We start from the raw sequence: 22,291 nt of genomic DNA on the forward strand, positions 1-22,291 counted from the left end.
TGCTGAACAAATCTGCAAAGAAGTGTGTATATACAAATGTGGTCCAATTTTCGACCACATGTGGTCGAAAATTGTTTTTTTTTTTTTAATTTAAACGTTTCCCATTTATTATTTATACAAAAATTAATTTCGACCACAAGTGGTCGAAATTTTATTTTCATTTAAAAAAATCGATCACGTGTGGTCGAAATCCTACTGAAAATAAAATAAAAATTAAATTCTTGATTTTTCGACCGCGTGTGGTCGATTTCTTTTCGACCAAAAATGTGATCGAAATTTTTTGGTCGAAAACGCCCTTTTTTTTTAGTAGTGTCAGTCTATCACCCAAAACAAATAATAGCACCTACCTATGGGGTATCTGACCTTGCCCTTTGATCGCATTCACACTTTATGAAAGTACTAGATGGCCCAACACGGGCATCTAGTACTAGATGGCAGCACGGGCCCAACACTTCGGATTATAGTGTATCTATCAATATGTAGTTGTGTTTAGATAGTGATAATATATATATATATATATATATATATATATATATATATATATATATATATATATATATATATATATATATATATATACACACATTATGTTCAAAATATGATTAATATAATATTATAGTTTGTGTTCCGTATCTAAAACTTTATTATATTCGTGTTTGCTATGAAAATTTATTAATACTTTTTAAAAGAGAAGACTTGTTTAAAAGAAAACTATTTTCCTCTCTTTGAGATAAAATAATTGCAATATTTAAGCATCAGTTGATACTTTCAATTTTAATTCGATTAATTTAAAGGTGTAAAATACTTATTATTTTTTATCAAATTTTGATTTGGATAATTCTAATTCAAATTATTAAATTAATTTTACATGTTTAAAACGAAACAAAGTAGAAATTGATTTTCTATTTAAACGAAGAAATGCTATTTTTTAATTTTTGATAAATATTCTCGGTTTAGCTCATTTTACTTGGCATGTTGTCTTTTGCATGGTTTTTTAAGGAAACGTGAATTAGAATTATAATTTGACTAATTTACCTTATTCATTATTTGATCTTCATTTGATATTAATCTTTTTTCACATTTATTAGAGTAAGAATAAAAATAAAAAAGTAATTAAATTGTATCTTATTTTTTAAATATATATATTTTAAGTATATTTATTTTAGTAAACATAACAAATAAATGACATGGTGAAATAGCAAATACAACAATTAATATTTTGAAGAAAAGTAATAATATGGGGTCCATATTTTTTGTTGTGCAATAATTTCATTTGCTCCCACTAATGGGTTAATATGCATGTGGTAATGAATCCACTATTATTGACTTGATGGGAATACTTTGGGAATTACATGAATATTGTTTGATTTTTTAATATATGAGGTGCACGTTTTTTTTTTTTTTTTACGTTGCCTTTTTTTTTTAATATGGGGTCCACTTTTTTTTTCCATGAGTTTGGAGAGTGTGGGGTCCACTTTTTTTTCATGAGTTTGGAGAGGGTAGGGTCCACTTTTTTTTTTTTTTTTTAAGAGTGACTGACGACGAAGCATGGGTAAACCGATGCTTCTATATAGTAGAAAAATAGAAATATAATAAAGTATTTCTATCTACTTTTTAGAAGAGTTGGTAATATAAAGCATAAAATGTCACTTTTTTGCCCTTAAATAAAAAAGTGCGTGGGACCACAAAGGATTTTTTTGCTCTTAAATAAAAAAATGGGACCGAACACGGACAACGATCTTGCCTCTATAAACCGGCTCCTCTATATAGTAGTAATAGTAAAGTAATACATATATTATGTTCAAAACACGATTAATATAACATTGTATTTTGTGCTCTGTATCCAAAACTTTATTATATTAGTGTTTGCTACGAATACAAAGTTGGCAAAAATTTATTAATACTTTTTAAAAGAGAAGACTTATTTAAAAGGAAACTATTTTTCTCTCTTTGAGATAAAACAATAGCAATATTTAAGCATCAGTTGATACTTTGAATTTTGATTCGATTAATTTAAAGGTGTAAAATATTCTATTGTTAAGGTATTTAGATTGGGCCTAAACAATACCTATGATTTTTTTATCAAATTTTGATTTGGATAATTCTAATTCAAATTATTATATTAATTTTACATGTTTAAAATGAAACAAAGTAGAAATTTGATTTTCTATTTAAATGAAGAACTTCTATTTTTAAATTTTTAGTAAATATTTTTTGTTTAACTCATTTTACTTGTCATGTTGTCTTTTACACGATTTTTTAAGGAAACGTCAATTAGAATTATAATTTCACTAATTTACCTTATTAATTATTTGATCTCCATTTAATATTTTTTTTATGACATTAATCTCTTTTCACATTTATTAGAGTAAGGAAAAAATGAAAAAGTAATTAAATTTTATCTTATTTTAATATATAAGTATTTTAAGTATGTTGTTGTACAATAATTTCATTTGCTCCCACTAATGGGTTGATACGCATGTGGCAATGAATTCATCATTATTAATTTAATGAGATACTTTGGAAATTACATGAATATTGCTTGATTTTTTAATATATGATGCACTTTTTTTTTAGACATTGTTTGTTTTTTTAATATGGGATTCACTTTTTTTTTTAATATTGCTTGATTTTATTAATATGGGGTCCACTTTTTTTTTCCCAAGAGTTTGGAGGTAGTGGGTTCCACTTTTTTTTCTTCTCTTTTTTTTAGACATTGTTTATTTTTTTAATATGAGATTCACTTTTTTTTTAATATTGCTTGATTTTGTTAATATGGGGTTCACTTTTTTTTTCCCGTGAGTTTGAAGGTGAGTTCCACTTTTTTTCTTCTCTTTTTTTTTTTTAATATTGGTTGGTGTTTAATATGGGGCCCATAATTTTTTTATTTTAATATTGGTTGGTGTATAATATGGGGCCCACATTTTTTTTTTCTCCGTATCTAAAACTTTATTATATTAGTATTTGCTACGAATACAAAATCTGCACTTTTTTTTTTTTTGACATTGTTTATTTTTTTAATATGGGATTCACTTTTTTTTTTATATTGCTTGATTTTGTCAATATGGGATAATATGTTCAAAACACGATTAATATAACATTGTGGTTTGTGCTCCGTATCTAAAACTTTATTATATTAGTGTTTGCTACGAATACAAAGTCTGCACTTTTTTTTTTGACATTGTTTGTTTTTTTAATATGGGATTCACTTTTTTTTTATAATGCTTGATTTTGTTAATATGGGGTCTACTTTTTTTTTCCCGTGAGTTTGGAGATGGTGGGTTCCACTTTTTTTACTTTTTTTTTTTTAATATTAGTTGGTGTTTAATATGGGGACCACACTTTTTTTTTAATATTGGTTGGTGTTTAATATAGGGACCACACTTTTTTTTTAATGTTTAACGGATGACGAAGCATGGGTTTAACCCAAGCTTCTATAATGCTTGAAGAACGACGAAGCATGGGTTAAACCCATGCTTCTATATAGTAGTAATACCTACAAGCATGGGAGTGCTAACCCTGCCACTAGGGGTGTCGAATATGGCCCAAATGATAATGGCCCGCCCAACCCGCCTAAAATTTTATGGGTTGAGCTCAAGATAATTTCATACTGGGCTGATTTTAGCTCGACCCAACATAACCCATTTTAAAGTGATCTCTAACTTAGCCCAATACTAGCCCAATTCTAGTCCGTTTTTAAGATTTACTTAAATTTGGGTTTATTGCTTGAAATTTACTTTATTTATTTTATATATACACTTTTCTTGTATCATGTACTCCATCTTTTAAGTTTGCGGTGTGTTTGATATGAACGAAAGATTTTTCACGAAAAGATTTTCCACGGAAGATTTGCGAAAATATCTTTTATTTGGAAAAATATGTTTTGCGAAAAATGTAATTCTAGAAAAACATTTTCACGAAAAATATTTTTCTAGAAAATAGACCCTTCAAAAAAACTGGGTCAATTAGGGTGGGTCATGACCCAACCCATTTTTAACTCATTTCAGCCCAACAAATTTCAGCCCAAGTCACTTTTGAGCCAATGTTAGCCCAACCCATTTATGACCTCAGCCCATTTTAATTGGGTCAATTTCAGCCCAACCTGCCCATTTGACACCTCTACCTGCCACCTTGGAACTCGTGCTCGAAGAGGTTGTCTTCTTCTCTCTTCTGAATGTGATCACCTTATCTGAGTTTGAACCGAATTTGAGCTAATTTACACAATTGCACACATAATAACAAGTAACCAAATCACATCATAGAAGTTATTTGTTTTCTATCATTCTGAGTGACAAGCAAAAATATGCACATAACTGAGTTCTTTTGTATAATGCATTCTGACGTGTAAAACTAACAATTTAAGCACAAAAATCATATGCTCTCTTGAGTGTTCAAAATATAGGCTGGGATTATACACTTAGGAATTCTATCAAACACCTAATTTGTGCAGTCCAATTTAGCCCTTTGACTTAGGGAAGAAGTCTCGACTTACCGAAACAACGATTAAGGTCTTCTATCAACAAACTCGTGTACGTAGTCCCTTCGAGATCTATACAATCAATGGCTAAAATTAGGGGTGTACGAAGTAAACCGATAAACCGCATCAAATCGATAAATCGAGTCAAATCGAGAAAAAAACCCCACTAGTGGTTTGGTTTGACTTGGTTTGGTGTTGGAAAAAAAACCCGATCATAATTGGTTTAGTTTGGTTTTAGCTAAAAAAAGTCAAACCGAACCAGACCAACCCGACATTACATGTATTCAATTTTTAAAATACTTTATAAATAAAAATATTTATTTGTAATGTAATATATAAATATTTCTTAATTTTTTTCGTAGTTTTTCATCTATTATCATATTATTCAAGCTTGAACTTAGGATTTTGAACGTGAATAAGTTTTATATTGATGTTAGTAACTCATATAAAGTCCAAACCAAAACCAACTCAACACTAATACTAACAAAAGAATTTCAATTTACCCATAGAAATGACAATAATGTTGGATATCTATTCTTTAGTTTTGCATAATTGGTTTAAAGAGTGAAAATACATAACTTAAGTTTTTTTTTTCTTGTCATATAATTAATACTTATTAGCCGTACTTATTTTAGCATGACTTAGTATTTTTAGATTATGGTCATTTTCTTTATGGCTTATTAATTAGCAATATTTATTTTAACCAATTTTATTATCTTTTGTTGAATATTTTAATACAATGTCATCACTCTTCTCACATTTTGTGTTATTTTCTTTTGAAACACCTTAATTACATAGTTGTATCTTACTAGGACTAATGAAATATTTGAAGAAAAAGTTATATGTTTCGTATCAAGACTATTCCGGAAAAAAATCCGAATACCCAAGACAACCGAATAACCTGAAAAAACCCGAGGTTGAAAAACCCGAATTTTATTGGTTTGGTTTGATGTATAAATTTAAAAACCCGACGCAATTGGTTTGGTTTGGTGTTTAAAAAATCCGAACCAACCCGGTCCATGTACATCCCTAGCTAAAACTATTAACCCAACTACCCTCTCAACAAAGTTCTTCAATTGAGGTCTTGTTTTGGTCATTTATGGCTTAACGTCATAAATTAATTATATTTACCATCCAAACATTGTGTTACGTTGTTAAGATACTAATTTTAGTACTAGAACGTAGCTAACTCACCTTTCAAATTGTCTCCACAAAATTCTAGGTTTAGGTCTTGAAGAACTTCCTGAATCTTTTCTGAAACAACTAGGATTGTGGAATTGATGAATGTTATGGAGTTAATCTAATATTTTTAACTCGAAACCATGATAGAGATCTTACCTTGGATGGATTGGGGAAACTTATATATGTCGTTCTCCCCTCCATAGCTTTCCAAAAACTTAGCCAAATATTGAAAATTACACAAGAATTGCGTTTAAGGGGTATATATAGGCCTGGGGCTACTGTGTGCAACGGTTGGGCAACCATGACACATAGTTGAACCCTTCCCTTCAGCCCAAAACTGAAATCGGCCACGATTCAACCGTTTGCCGCGATTGGCATCCGTTTGTCACGGTTAGCTCGAGGTCTCGTGACTGTTGTGTTACCCTTCAATAAAAAAGTTATAATACCTTGTAGAAAACTCCAAATCACGAACGGTTTGAACCGTCGGAAACTAGACTTCTAAGTGCTAAAATTGCCATATATAAATTATAGTCAAATTCATTAAAAAATGAGAGCGGTCCTCCTTATAATTTAAGCCTCATGCGACCTAGGCGTCTTCTTTCGTATTTGTTTCCCTTACCCCTTTCTGCCACTCCAAACCTTCTCTAATGTACAACCTAACCTCGTAATATACTCCAAGAGATATAATACCCTCGTGTAGGTTTCACATATATCGAGATTATCTAAATCACGTCATTAGACACGTAATTAGTCCAAAATCAAATTTTAGAACTTACAGGACGACTTTACAAAAATGGTCTTACAACTTCCGTCTTTGTTTCATTGTGGGATCAAATATTAAATTTACATATGAGTTTCTTAAATGAAAAAGATACACTATATAATATGATGATCTTCCCCATTTGATCTTATCAATTACCAAAACACTCTTTAGTTGTCTGGTCCTTTGTTGGACCTTAAAACCAGAGATGGCCAAATTGTTCTTTAATGCATGAGTATTCTTTTTAGTCAAAGAAGAAAGGTAAAGATATATAGGAGTGATTCCCAATTATCCACGCCAGTACCCCCACCACATTTCAAAACAGATTCTCCTCTTTTTCTTCTCAGTCTTCGTCTCTTTCTCTCCATTTCATACACACAACAAACACATTCAATTCAAAGAGGGCCATACTTAAAAATTCTGATACCTCTAACAATGAAAAAGTAGGAAAAATGGCCTAATGACTACCAACTTGCACTAATGTGTCATCCGATTATACAAATCTACGAATTTTCATTTAAACACCTCAATTCAACTATTTGTACATTAATAAACCTCCATCCGATGCAAGCTTAAGGGGCCATTAGGCCGTAAGTTTGTATACCGGAATGACAAAGTGATGCAAGTTTAGTGGTCCATTAGGCCGTTTTCCCTAAAAAGAAAATAAGAGGATTTAATTTATATATATACGGGCAATTTAGATAATTTTTATATACATCATATTTTAATTAGTTCTAGCAGGTAATCTACTTTATGATTCAGCTTAATAATCTTATATTTATGAACGGTCACATGGTAATATTTTTTAGGTAGTATAATAGCTAGTGTAAAATTCTTTTAATTCGTTTAACCGCGCTTTACTTCTCATCTTACCAACTCTACTATACATTGATAATTATTTGTAGCTATGTTTTAAGTTATAAATATTTTACCTTATCAGTGTATAGAAATTAAATCAATGAAAACTGGAGAATCAAGTGGCAAGCAAAAGAGAGAAGGGAGAGTCATTGAGCAAGTCCAAGCATTGGATTGGGAGCACCTCTTAAATTTAAAGCTGAGGAGGATTTTTTGCCACACCCCTTTACGTTTTTGGATATATTGATCTTATTAATTAATTTTCTTATACCGAAAAAGGAAAGCAAAACTAGTTTCAACATCTAATTTGAAAAGTGCAAGTATGAGAGCACAAATTAGTAAAATATAATCTTTTCAACTAAAATTAAATGAATCATTCAGAAAACAGTCGAATTTCAATGTGATTGTTACGTAACAAACTTGACATGTAAAAATAAGCTTTGTGGTCGATTTTTTTGAGTCACGCTTCTCTTTCCAATGCATGATAGTGTAAGGTGGGTGCAACCACAAGCTGGAGCAGGCGATTCTCACGCAATAAAAAATTTGAAAAGGGCAAAAATGGTTCCTAACTTATTGATTTTGGCTCAAAAATATCTTCCTTTTGCCTATTAGATCAAATATGTCCTCAATATTATTTTTTTGCTTAAAATGCCCCTAAAACTAACATTGACCAGATGAGATTTCGTAAAAGTCATATGATAGTGTATGATTAGTCCAACTGATAATTCAATGTGAATTAAATTACTCAATTCATATGTATTGATCCGATTCACTCATATAATTAAACTCCGATTTCCTAGATTATTAACCCCCACGCTAATTTTTTTTTTCTTCTTTTTCTTCTTCTTCATATATTCTTCCAATATTGTTATGTATTTTAGGTGCAAGTACTCTAACATTACGATTAATGAGATAAAGGCTTGAGTTGACATTTAGAAGAAGATTTTATCATGATCTTATGTTTCCCTTCTTCTCATTTAGGTGTGTACAAAGTAAACCGACAAATCGCACCAAATCGATAAACCAAGTCAAATCGAGAAAAAACTCGATTAGTGATTTGGTTTGACTTGGTTTGGTGTTGAAAAAAAAAACCCCGATCATAATTGGTTTGGTTTGGTTTTAGCTAAAAAAAAGTGAAACCGAATCAAACCAACCAGACATTACATGTATTTAATTTTTAAAATATTTTATATATAAAAATATTTATTTGTAATGTAATTTATAAATATTTCTTAATTTTTTTGTAGTTTTTTATTTATTATCATATTATTATTCAAGCTTGAATTTAGAATTTTGAAAGTCAATAAATTTTACATCCTATGGATTTTAGTAATTCAAATAAAGTCCAAATCAAAACCAACTCAACACTAATGCTAACAAAAGAAATTCAATTTACCACTAGGAAAGACAATAATGTTGGATATCTATTCTTTAGTTTTGCATAATTGATTTAGAGAGTGAAAATACATTACTTAAGTTTTTTTCTTTGTCATGTAATTAATACTTAGTAGTGGTATTTATTTTAGCATAACTTAGTATTTTTAGATTATGGTCATTTTCTTTATGGCTTATTAATTAACAATATTTATTTTAACCGATTTTACTATCTTTTGTTGAATATTTTAATACAATGTCATCACTCTTCTTTCATTTTGTGTGATTTTTTTAAGAAACGCCTTAATTATATAGTTGTATCTTACTAAGCCTTAAAAAATATTTGAAGTAAAAGTTATATGTTTTGTATCAAGACTATTCCGAAAAAAACCTGAAAAACCCGAGAAAACCGAATAACCCTAGAAAACCCGAGGTTGAAAAACCTGAATTTTATTAGTTTGGTTTGGTGTATAAATTTAAAAACCCGACGCAATTAATTTAGTTTGGTGTTTAAAAAATCCGAACCAACCCGGTCCATATGCACTCCTATTCTCATTACTCTAATGTTAAACATATAATGCAAGGTGAAATATAATAAGTGGACTCATGACATTAAATTTTGAATTAAAAAAGAAAAGAGAAATTATTGTCTCTTAAGAACTCTCAACACGAAACAATCGAAAAAATGGACAAGTTTATTTTCTAAATTTTGAAAATTGTAAAAGTTAAAAAACCCTTTCCATGTTTTGTCTTTTCCACCTAAGTTCATATGTCCTCTTCTTCACCCTCTTCTTTGTTTTACCAAATGTACATAATTTCACTTTATCCCATTCCTAGTAGGGGCCCGTCATCCCCACAACACTTTGTTCTCCTTTTTTGACCAAATTTTATCTTTTCTCGATTCTTCTCTAATTTTACACTGATAAAGTTCTCCCAAGTTTAGCTAATTGTTGCTTATTACTACTAGTTCTCTAGAAACTAAGATTTAGGAGCCAAATTCTAAAACCATAAATTGTGGCAAAAGTAGATGTTCTTGATTGCAATATCCTAAGTCAATTTGGAGGAAAATTACCAAGATATCAAAAATAAAAATGATACCTAATGATGATTAATTATTATAAAATGATATTATAGCTTTTGTAAAAAGCAGTTCTGTGGATAAATATCCTATGCTAACCCCATGATTGCCCTCCATGCACGTTTTATCAATCTTGAATAAATCAAAGTCATCATGCCCCCTAACCAAATCCTAATGTATAGTTTCTTTGTGCTACATGTTTTCTTTTGCATCTTTCAGCTTAACTTGCTACCCTTCCTTTCAAAAATTGAAACTATCTAGTTTAAAATCCAATTAGTTTGAGAATGCATGGATAACTTAGTACGATTTCTTATATGATATTGGATAATTCTGACCTCTTGAGCTAGTTTTGTGGTTTAGATAAGCATAGGTCCATTTCATACCATAATATTAACCAGAAAAATCTCATGAATTCTTGGTTAATCCAATGTTGGGTCCCATGTTATATTGTTCACACTCCAGATATGCAGTCCTGAGTATACGAGTATATGGTATTGGACAATTTTCACCTCATTAGTTGGCTTTTGGGATTGAATTACGCCTAATGATTATTACTTTAACACGATAAAAAGCTAATATCGTGCGTTTAATTATCACCGCGCACATTGCCAAAAAAGAATTTCATTTGTTTGGTCCATGAAAAAAAAAAAACAAAGTAGACACCAGATACGTGACATTTGTTTGCATACAGATTTCTTTCACTTAATTATGGTTGTCAAAAAGAAATATACTCACACCTTATTAAATCATGAATAGGCGAAACTCACCTTATTAAATCATGAAAAGTCGAAACTGATGTAACTATATCGGGTACGAATATTTTTTAAATCGAAATGAAATCATGCATGATAGTAAATAAATGAATCAAACACTAACTTGGTCAATAGTCAAACTGATATGAATATGGGCCATGAAATTTTGCAGGATACCAGTTAAAGTTTGTCTTTGGTCTTATTATACAATAAAAATAAATATAGGTCAAGTAGGTTTGAATCTTCTCCTTTTCTTTATTACCACAATAAAAACTGAAATATGAATGTCCCATGGGAGTAGTAGTGTAGGCCCAATTTATGTGTCACTTTTTGAAGAATTAAATAAGTTTTTTTTTATCGGAATTTTTTTTATGTCTTTTAAATATTTTGAATGGTTAATTAACTTATAGTACTCTTTATATAGTTTTCAATTATGTAAATTTTAATTTCAAACATTTAAAGATTTTGTATCTAATTCATAGTTAAAGCTAAATAAATTAACTCTCAAAATTCCAACTAACCCGCGTAAACTTTATTAAAACGTAAGTATCCTTTTCTCTCTCCTCAATTCTCAATAAATGCCTCTCATCATTTTCCCAACTGCCTGTCTTCTTCATGTCACAACTCTTCCAAGAACAAACACACACACTAAAAGCAAAAGAAAAAAAAAAGAGAGAAAAAATGAGTAGAAGAGTAAGTTTTAGCCCTGATCAGGTCCATGACCAAAACAATTTCTACTTTAAAAAGAAGCCATCATCTTCATCTAATTGGAATTCTAGCCTTCAAAAGAGCTCTTCTTCTTCTTCTGAATTTTCTATGGCTAGTTTTCTAAAGAATATTGGAACAAAAGTGAATAGTGCACTAAATTTCCTTTCAAATTCGAATAGAAAAAGATCATCACGTAAAGTGTCATCATCAGCAAGTTTAGCAAGGTCACGTTCATATGCAGAAACATTTCATGATTCTCAAAGAGCTGAAGCTATTGAAGATTGTATTGAGTTCTTGAATTCTTCTTCTTGTTTACATAGATCAAGTTCTGTTTCTAGCAGTACTTGCTAAAAAATAATATATATTTTTTTTTAATGTTAATGTAATGTAATTACGTAGATGAATTGAAGAGGAAAAAAAAATTTAGACATTTTTGTTGTTTTTTTAATGTAGGAATTAAGTTTTTAGCACTAGAGTAGCATAGAAGCAGAAAATTTCTGATATTGTAACGCCTGGCTTTGATTTGAAGATTTTGGGTGTATTTACTTTTATTTATCCTTTTTTATAAAGAGGCTCCTTGTTTATTCCTCTCTCCGATCCCGCCCACGGTGGTTTTAGCTCGGATACACTTCTTTAAAACTTTACACCCAGAAAGTAAAAGATGTTTTTACTAAATCATCTTTAATTAAATAATGTACATAATTTAATATGATATGCTTTGGTTACGTAAATACACATTTCTAAATAAGGGTGAAAAAATTATTAATACCTTCGTGGTTATATAAAAAATTTATATTTTTTTTAACTGAATATAAGAACTAAAAATGAACCAAAGGAGCAGCATTTTGAAAACTTTCGTAAGTTCATTTTTCCGGTTGTACTTGATTATTTTTCTAGGTGAATGCTGATAGATGATAATCACCAATATTTTTCATTAGGGGTTAGTTAGTGGCCGGCAGACAAGACTTGTGAATTTTGATTTGTCTAACTCATGCAGTCCCAAAGAATCTTCTCAAGTTCTTACCAAACTGTTACCTTATCCGTCCAAGTTATGGACGTCTTTAAATTTTTATTTTGACTTGTATATTGTATGTATACGTATAATGAAAAAGTCTATTCATCATAACAGTAAAAGAGTTAATTAGAACCAGAATTAAATAAAGTTTATTGTGAAATATATATATAGTAAAAGCTGTAAAAGTAGTGGCTTTATGAATGTACGAATATGAGACTCTTTTCTTCCTTTCATACCAAACTTGTTCTTCCTGTAATTTGATGAAGAGACAATAATGGGGATCTAAGAAAGATGGTCACGGTCGATTTACTATTTATTATAGTGTAAAGTGTTTTATAATATATTAATTTAATTTTCTTTGTTTTTATTAGTATTGTTTTAAGTTACAATCAATTACTCCCTCATGATCAAAGGCTAAGTGGACACTCTTTTTTTAATTCGGACGGAGTACTTCCTCCGCTCCATTTTACTTATCATGGTTACTAATATTAATCGATCAAACATACTTCTCATTTTAGAAAATCAAGATAGAATTAACTATTTATTTCCACCTTTACTCGTATTCAAGAAATATGAAGAGGAATCCATGTGATGAAAAAGAGAGTAGCATTAAATTGAGATAAAAAAATAATAATTAAGGGTAATTTAGTCTTTTAGTTAATATTTTCTTAAAGGATGTGCAAAAGAAAAACAAATTTGTGTAATTTTACCTGTAATAGCTAATCAAAAATTTTAACATGTTATGAATTAATGTTTATTCTAAAGATCTATTTTTAAGAATTTAACTTACATAGACTAAGGCAGGTAGATGGTTTCATAACTTAAACTCCTATATCAAAAGAATTGATATGCACTGAATATACAAACTTGTTTACATTAGTGGTGCAGTTTAACCGATTATAATAAGTTAATACTTTATTTTTGGGCTACCATATCAAGTTTGATGGGAAAAGTCATGTGTTTCATGTCAACTTAACATGATAGTATGACCGTTCTTTACACAATATGTGCATCTAACATAAATTCATTTTAAATTATCTTATATATAATCTATGACCTAATTGTGTAAATCAATTTTGCCTCATAAATACAAATAAACACTGATATGGTGATGCACCGGAGTAGAAAGCAGATCTAGAAGTCCGATTACGAGTTCTTCATGTATATCCAATAGTGTTTGCCTACATCCTGTATATGTATCAAAAAATTTACTTAAATATTTTTAGAATAGTTGTAGTATTAATTTGAGATCGTTATAAACACTCATAAACTTCAAATTTTAAATCCAGCATAAAAAGTAGATCATCGGTTTTTAGGGGTGTCAAAGGTTGAAAAAAAGAAGCAACTGCCGAGGAAATTGCTGCCATTTTCTGCACAGTTTCAGCTGAATGTTAGGAATTTCTATTGACCCGTTAATTCTAAATCTGTATCAGTATAGGAATTTCTATTGACCCGTTAATTCTGAATCTGTATCAGTATCGCCTATGGACTAGCTTTACTGGACTTTACCAAAAATTGCAGGTACTTTGACCGTAAATGGAGTAAAATACATTGTATACTGTTAACACTTTAGTTTTGTTAGACTGGAAAAGAGGAATATATACTTGTTCCACACTCAAAATTCACATGGAACACACCAAGTCTTAGAGAAACCAAAATAAGTTACGACACAGTTACGTTTCATTATTCTAAAAGAAACTTTTGGAAAACAACACCGGTGGAACAACGATTTTGCCATCAATGGCATGAAAAAGGCCTATCTTATAAGTTATAACCATAATTAGCTATAATCTAGAAACTCATTTGATACATCTAAAGGACTACTGCCGCTGGAATATGCAAGCAATGATCTTTGTCCGTTGATTGAATATTTAAACACCTAAGTAAAAGAAAATTTGCTATTACACAAGTGTATGACTATGATCCTTTTTTGATGACCGAAAATCAGTTGTTTTAAACTTCAGAACTTGATGAATAATGGGCTCGCTTCTCTACCCTTCTCCACTTAAATATCAAGCTTGGTTCAAAGCAGGACTCAAAACTCGTGACATGCGCCAACCATACATCCCGCAGTGGGGACACAAGTATATATCTCTCGTCTGGTTCTAATTTTCAAAGCCTACGGAAACACATTCAATTAATCAATTGCAAGAGCAGTTAACAAGGAGCCATTACATTTGGTGACATATAAGCCCTGTTCTTGCTCAGGGGCCAAGAGAAAGCTTGTCAAAATTATGGATTCCTTGACTTGAAGCTTTCTTCATTTCTAGAGCTCGTTTATACGGTGGTGCAATCGGAGGTTGAACAGGATCTAAACACTGATAGGTTCCGTCTGCAGCTCTAGAAAGTGGATATGAACGATCTGAATCGTATCCACTTAGGTCTCCACAAGCCAGAAATGGGATATACACCTTATTAGGACCTTCCAGCCATCCACTACTGCAATCTGTCATTTGATAAATGTTTGAAAGATGATGCAAAGGACAAATATAATCGGAATTGCATTTAGTCTAGCATTTAAAAAAGAGATACTTACGGTCCAATACCTTACGGTGATCTAATTTACAAAATAGCTAGCAAATGTATAGGTTTTGTATATTTAAGTATAAGTATACGTATAATATAAATATTGTGTGCATATATATACATACAATATATACAAATATACACATGATATACATAATCAGTGTATATGTTTTGTATATTTTGGCTAGTGCTCGTAATTAATTTCAGCCGCAGGCCAAAAAATGAACAAAGCCCTTTAAAAATGGAAGCCACATAGCATCAAAACAGCAACAGAAACTTTACTCCAACACAAACAAATTAATATAGCGTGCTTCTTTATTAATTTAAGATCTAAACAAAGAGGTGGATTTAAGATCCACAAATTACCTCCATGATCATATAAGGGTAAAATTTAGAGTTAGTGTGAAGTACAAGGCAATTTAGACGAGAAGCATCCGCACATTGAAATTACCTAGGTCCTCAGTGCCAGATGGACTTCCAACTTTTTCAAGAAGGCGATGAAGGTCTTTCTCATTGAATCCTTCAGGTGGAGAGTAATTCTCGCAAACTGCAAATGCCTCTGCAAGCGGAAAGCTTGAATTAGATTTATGTTACATAGCAATTTTAGTGTTGCTTTTAACAAATTTTTCTCGACCAGAACTAAACGAGTCAAAATTTCATCCCAATTTGCATTTGATATGCCTCATTGACTCAAATAATACCTAAACACCATCCACTAATTCACAGAAATAAGCAGAGTTGAAGATTTATGAACTAACCCTGGAGAGGTATATTAAGGCAATAGAAAGCCGTCAATATTATGACCGTTTCTGTGAAAACAACAAACTTGGGGACCTTTTTTTAGATTGCAAGGACATAAAGTCAAAAAAGAAATTCTTGAAATTTTACAACATTAAGTTTTGACGAAATATGACAATTGACAACAATAATAACATTTTCAAGAGCTGTCAAATGAATGTGTTGCATTCACAGTAAAATTTGCAACATAAAAAAGGTAGAAAACATAATATACTCACCTATGCTAGAATTGCGACTACTTTTTGGCTTAGCAAAAGTCACTTCCGTGAAAAATAGTTTTAGCTGCAGTATGAAAGTAAGATATCAGCAATTCACCAATCAGACAAATGCAAGAATATAGAACATCCGACAGCAGAAAACATTAAACTGAGACCTCTAAGACCAGACGAGATTTTGAATGAGTTAAGAAACCAAATCCAGGAATAATGAGTGCACGTGCAACTAACCTGACAGTAAAGGAGGCTTGTGTCTTTTCCTCGAAAAATTTTTGCTATGAACTTTCCGCCTGTTTTTAGTATGTGAGTCACAATGGTTAGGCCCTGCAAGTTCAACCACCAATGTGACAACTGAGATATCTCCACAACAGAGACCGAGAACAACTTGGTAGGTTTATAAGAGAAACATCTCTTCAAGCACATATAACTGACCTTTCAAGGAATAATTAAACATTATACGCAGGATACCGAAAAACTAAGACCACGCAAGATAACATACAGAAACAATTGTTTTCCTTTTTTGGTGATCTATATACAAAATAGATTAGGAATAGAGAGATAACATCACCAGATAGAAGAACTATTAATCTTTCTGAAAAGAAAATGCTGGTTTCATGGTACTCTACTCTCCCCAGACCCCACCTGGTGGGATTATACAGGGTATGTTGTTTTTGTTGTTGTTGTTGTATGGTGGAGATTCACCAAAAAGGCATTTCTTCCAGACACCCATTTACTCCTAAATAAGTTTTTCAAGTATTCCTAGACAACCCTTTGCGCCCACTAAATTTGGCACAATGACGCTGATATTTTTATAGATGCAGGCATGCAGCAAGCCGTGAAAACTACAGATCTATATGAGTGTTTCTTCCAGTGTTATTATGGTGTTGTTACTTATAGATATAGGTGAATATTATTCCCTTAACCAATTGCACCAATTTCTCTTAGAAACTAACCGCCAATATCAGCTGGGATTGAACAAATTCATCCATGTCATGAAGTCCCGTTACTGCAACATAAGAAGACCATAAGCACTGATTAGTTTCATCAAATACAGCAAAAACCAAAGTAATGTATCAGGGTAGTTGAAAGCAGTTTCTTACCATCAGGTGCACCATCACAGACAACAAGGTCAGCCTTGCATCCATCAAAATGTCTAATAACCTGTTAAGAGTTTGACAATGATGCATATAAACTGTTAACCACAAGAATGAGGAGAAATATCATAGTACCAATATCTCCTTATATACCCCTCAAAAAATGAGAAAAACAAATAAGAGCAGATGTACAAACAAAGATAATAGAACAGACTAGTACATTAAGATAAGAAGCCCAATATCTTACAACATATTGAGTAGCATGGACCTGTGAGGTGTTTTTTAAGTAAATTGCAGAAGCCATCCCTACTGTTTTGTCTAAAATTCAAACTTAATGTTTTCATATATCTTAACTCATGCCTTGTGTTATAATAGTAATTTGTCTACTGGTCCAGCCAATAGCGACACTGATCAAGGTTGTAAGAAGACAAAATCAAGTTGAGTTTCACATCTAATTCTAAATCACACGAGAATCATCAAAGATGCAGTTGGACACCAAACTAGCCACCTTCATTCCAAATTTAACCTCTTAGTTTTCTCTGAGCATTGTGTCTAATGGACGTAAAATAGGAAATCGATCAACGTCCTCAAACAGCTAATATAAAATGCATGTTCCTTTCTTCCACTCTATTAATCATGCCCTGAAACATCAACCACAGTACATAACTCATCTATTGTGTGCTGAAATCGGAAATTTAGATTCCATTTAACCCACTTATCCTGATTCAATGCAGAGTTAATGCCATGTACCATCCCCCATTAATCTATATGTTTAATTTCTTGTATGAGTAATTGTAATACAGATACTTATTATCTCCAAATGTATTCATTGCTACAGTAAAGCAAAAAAGGATATTTGAGAAAATGTAGCACACTCTAAGCATGTGCATGTTTACTTTTAAAAAAAAAAAGCTCAATATTATATGTTAAATGAAAGTTGCATTGATTCTTAAGTGAGATTATTCTTTAAGAGAAATTTTGGAGAAAAATTAAGCAAAATAACTAATAACACTAAAAGTAAGAAAGTAGAGTAATATAAGTGTTCCATTTATACAATTTTCAGTCATCGCATACTCCGTCCATTCAAAATGCTCTTCTTTCTTTTTTCTTTTTCTTTCTTTTTTGATAATTAATTTTAAACGTTGTTCAAATAGTTCTACTATGAAAGGGTGTGTTACGTTCCTTTTTAGGTAGTCAATTTTATCAACACGTCTGCCTCATCTCATTTCAACTTTGAAAAAATTCTTCAAATAGAAAACAGTATGCAAAAAAAACAAATAGTAAAGTCGCAATACGGTTACTTAATTGCTTATCCTCCCATAGCAATATCATTATTGAATTCTAAGAATTTTAAAGTTTTTATATTGCATATCATAGATAATTATTACCTTGATTCATGAAAATGTGTCAAATGTACCAAAATACTACCAGCCTTCAAAATCAAAATTTCCACAATAAACAATTGGAAAAGCAAATATGAATCCATACCACTTCAGCTGTTTTAGCATTTGTTATATCACCCTGTACTTGAATAACACCTTCAATGGGAGCCATAGGCTGTAAGTCAATAGCCACAATAAGTGGTAGATCATCGTCCCTGGAAACCACATGAATAAGAAAGATTGTAGCACCTCATGTTACATGTTGGTGACATGGCCAAGAAAACAGAAACCATAAAGGTGCTAGCAATTGGACTTGTACAATTTTAAAGTTGGTCGAAGAGTGAATGTCAAAGCAAAACTTCCACCACCACAGACATATTATAGCTGCAGTACCAAGCCTCTAAGGTAGGGAACTTGTCAACAGCTTAACTCAACCACAATTAGAATTTTATTTGATAAAATGAAGGGCTAATATCTTCCACTCCACGTGGTCATGTGGAGCAAGGTCAGTGTGATACTAGGACTCTAGGAAAAGGGGGCCGCAAGCTGAAGCTTTGGTTCATAACTAACTGTTCTTCCATATTATTACATGAAGAATATGATGGCATGCTAACTTTTAGCATTGCACATTGTCCGCCATGGAGCAGATTGGTGTGATATTAAAAAGTGGATGCATCTTTTTTGGTTCATTATTTATTATTGTTATTATTTGGAATGGGTAATGCTGATCCACTCTCTTTCCAAAATATTGGATGATAAAATTAGGAAGATGAGAAAAAGGGAAAACAATTCACAGAGGCACCAACTACACAAGAAGACCTCAATTACAAGATCTGAAGGAAAACTTTAGAATAGCATTATAATGGGCCTCTTTTAACTTTTTCCTAGTAACGAGCTAGCTAGTTAACCAAGATTTGTTGGAATAAGCAATTTTGACCTGGACAGCCATCATGAGCTCCTAATATGATTTAACCATAAAAAACAAGAAAAAGAGGTACGAGCAATTGTCATAGCACTAATACTAAAAAAACAAAGTACACATACTTGGTATCAGGTGACAGCTTTGCTGGGAGATATAACTTCCGACTTAAAACCTATAGAGAGAATAACACCATTCAGAGAGTTAGAAATGGGGCTCACAATAAGGAGAAAGACACATAGCGCATTAATTATATTTCTTTACTTTTTCATATGCTTCTTTGTGAAAAGTAATGGTTCAATCAGAAACAAGCCAGATGGTGGTGCATCACAAACTATCATGCCAAATAAAACAGCACATAGATACTTGTCTAATGAGTACCTCTAAATATCAGAAAAAGAAAATTCTTTCACATAATTTCCCAAGTAAAGTTCAAGATCACAATCTAAAACATAGTACTTTCTGGGCTTTAGACTGCATCATTCTTTTTAATGCTCAAGATACTTTCAGTTCTTATGTTATATGTCGGTGTGATCCAACAGAGCTAAAAGAAAGCACAGAGGGAAAAACTTTCAAGTTTAGAAGCCAAATCACACAGCAAAACAAAAGTTGTCTGAAATAGGATAGCATAATAGTGATAACTTTATTTAGAGAGAGAGACCTCTACATATGATAACATTCATCCAATGGCATTAATCACACAAGACCAACTATGTACATGTGCAAAGATATGTCGAGAATCCTGTTCTACCTCCAACATCTTATCACTATACTCCCTCTGTCCCAATTTATTTAATATAGTTTGACTATGCACAGAGTTTAAGAAAGAGAGGAAGACTTTTGAAAGTTGTGGTCCAAAACACGCCATAGATATTTGTGTGGCTGTAAATCATTTCATTAAGGGTAAAAATGGAAGTTTAGAATTGTATCATTCTTTTTGGGACAAACTAACAAGGAAAGTGTATCACATAAATTGGGACAGAGGGAGTAATGAGTATGAATTATAGTAATCCATTCAAAAACTCTTTATAGCCGGTGGTTATTGGTTACAGAGTTATAGACATAGAAACAACAATAGTCCTAATTGTAAACACCTGACTCCAGCTGCCTGGTGCTGCACACAAATCCACAACACGCTTCACACCTGCATATGGAAAGGGTTGTTAACGGAATTCTACAAACAAGCAATTCTGACGAACAAAGCAATGAAAAATAGAATTTGCGAACTCCTAATGTTCAGCACTTCTCTGAAAGAGAGTTCACTAGCATATATTTGCTCATTCAACATATAGTTATTTGAAGCTCTAACCAAACATGTTGCTTCAGAATTCAGGGATGTAGTTTGTCCACAACTTCTTTAATTTTCATAGAGGGCTTAAGCCCTACATCAGGAACTGCATTGTAATGGACTACTAAAAGTTTTTACTCGTTAACATCTGTTTGATAATGGGAAGCCGGTTTTTTCTTGGTAATGATAAAATGCAACAACTTTTATTAGATCCACAGTGGAGACCTTACGATCTATTCTTTCCATACAGGGGGAATCGGGAAAACAAAAACTAAGAAAATTTCAAGCCAGATGTTCAAAAGAGAACCTTCAAAGATGTTAAATTCCTCATCAATCTGAAGAAGCTTGAAGGCGCTTCGAGCACGCCACCCTTCTTCCTTTGCTTTGCGGTAGTAAATATCCTACAAAATTGAAACTTGTTAAGGAAGAAGCATTTGGCTATAAGCAAAAGAAAACACCAACTGCTTAAGTCAATACCCTTTTGTCCCTCGATGCTTTTCCCATCGGATTAACTTTCAACCGTCCAAATTGCTTCAATATCGATAGAGAACTTGAATGAGGTGGCAAATTATGCCAGCAAAAGACCAAGCTTTGAATTAAATTTATCACTGTAACCTTTAAGAACATTAATGCAACAATGTCAAGCTCTTAGAAAACTGACTCACCAGTTACCAAAAAAATAAATACTCCCTCTGCCCCAATTTATGCGACACTTTTTGCTTTTCGAGATTCAAACTTCTTAAGTTTGATCGTACGTTTGGACATAAAAAAAATTAGTTTTTCGAAATAAAATTTACATATATGAAAACTACGTAAAAAATACTACTTATAAGTTACAATAATTAATAGTTCAAAATACATAAAAGACATATGAAAAGATTACTGTAAAAGAATAATTCATTTAACTCCTGAAAAACAAACACCATCACATAAATTGGGATAAAAGAAGCATAGATTATTTTCTAACTTGTCCCAATAAATATTTAATCATAGGCAGATTCAAGGTTTAGAATTAGCGTGTTTGGTTCATTTTATTTATACATACACACTTTCCGAAAATTTGTTACACGGTTCAAATGAGGTCATAATCACCCAACAATTCCTTTTGGAAGCTCTTTTCCTGATACCCGTAATTCTTTAAAAAAAAAAAGCCATATATATGATTAGCTTTCCAAATATGAATCGTGTTAATACCTAAAGGTTGTGCATTTTCTCCTAGGAATTTCGTCAAACAGCTTATGAGCAAACGCTGGGGCTGATTAGTGTTAAGACCTATAGGTTGTGCATTTTCTCTTAGGAATTTCGCCGAACACCTTATGAGAAAACACAGGTTTCATTTACTGGAGACTATTTATTTAGATCATTAAGGTTTTTGAATTCTAAGTTTATTGTTTTCTTCACTGGTGTTTCAGTACCAAAAGGTATAATGGAATAAAGAATCAGGCAACATCTTGCTGCAGAAACAGTAATATTTGAATTTATAAACACAAAGTAAACTAATGTTAAAACGTAAAGGAGACGAAGAAAGGTCATTTACCAAAAAGAAACTTGGCTTACCCAAATCAATATGCTTGCTTTTAGATGCAGAAGAGAGCTTTCTTAGAACCTTGGTTGTACTAGTTTATGGAGAGGTTTTAGGGGTTTTATTCCAATAAGGGTATTTTGGGGATTAAGAAATAAAATTAGGGATGGAATTGTAAAATTATTGGTCAAGCTTAGTCTATGTATTACTCCCTCCGGTCCACTTTATTTGTCGTCCCTGCTAAAAATAAATGATCCAAAATAATTAACATTTTAGAAAATCAAGAAAGAATTAACTATTCCACTAGTTTCCACCTTTATCGGTAATCAAAATAATTGTGGAGAGA

General features: G+C 31.7%; 2 protein-coding genes across 4 annotated transcripts; one reads left to right on the top strand and one right to left on the bottom strand.

Annotated features, from left to right (window-relative positions):
* Window positions 1-11,159: 11,159 nt before the first annotated feature.
* Window positions 11,160-11,537, top strand: LOC132630471 (uncharacterized). Its single transcript, XM_060346043.1, has one exon. It carries the CDS (start codon window positions 11,160-11,162, stop codon window positions 11,535-11,537), a length of 378 nt encoding a protein of 125 aa, XP_060202026.1.
* Window positions 11,538-14,038: 2,501 nt separating this feature from the next.
* On the bottom strand, window positions 14,039-22,119 carry LOC132630717 (uncharacterized). Of its 3 annotated transcripts, none has more exons than XM_060346280.1 (12): window positions 21,981-22,119; window positions 20,901-21,038; window positions 20,731-20,824; window positions 20,230-20,279; window positions 19,261-19,310; window positions 18,323-18,431; window positions 16,841-16,901; window positions 16,694-16,746; window positions 15,972-16,064; window positions 15,744-15,807; window positions 15,179-15,286; window positions 14,039-14,647 (listed from the first exon to the last, which is right to left on the bottom strand). In XM_060346280.1, the coding sequence occupies exons 2-12, from the start codon at window positions 20,925-20,927 to the stop codon at window positions 14,406-14,408; spliced, it is 951 nt and encodes a 316-aa protein (XP_060202263.1). In that variant the 5' UTR covers window positions 20,928-21,038; window positions 21,981-22,119; the 3' UTR covers window positions 14,039-14,405. The 3 variants fall into 3 exon arrangements, with proteins under 3 accessions (XP_060202263.1, XP_060202264.1, XP_060202265.1); XM_060346281.1 differs by having other exon boundaries at window positions 21,961-22,071; XM_060346282.1 differs by having other exon boundaries at window positions 14,436-14,647; window positions 15,168-15,286.
* Window positions 22,120-22,291: the final 172 nt, after the last annotated feature.

The sequence above is a fragment of the Lycium barbarum genome, chromosome 3 (genome assembly GCF_019175385.1).
Source record: "Lycium barbarum isolate Lr01 chromosome 3, ASM1917538v2, whole genome shotgun sequence".
NCBI lineage: Eukaryota > Viridiplantae > Streptophyta > Magnoliopsida > Solanales > Solanaceae > Lycium > Lycium barbarum.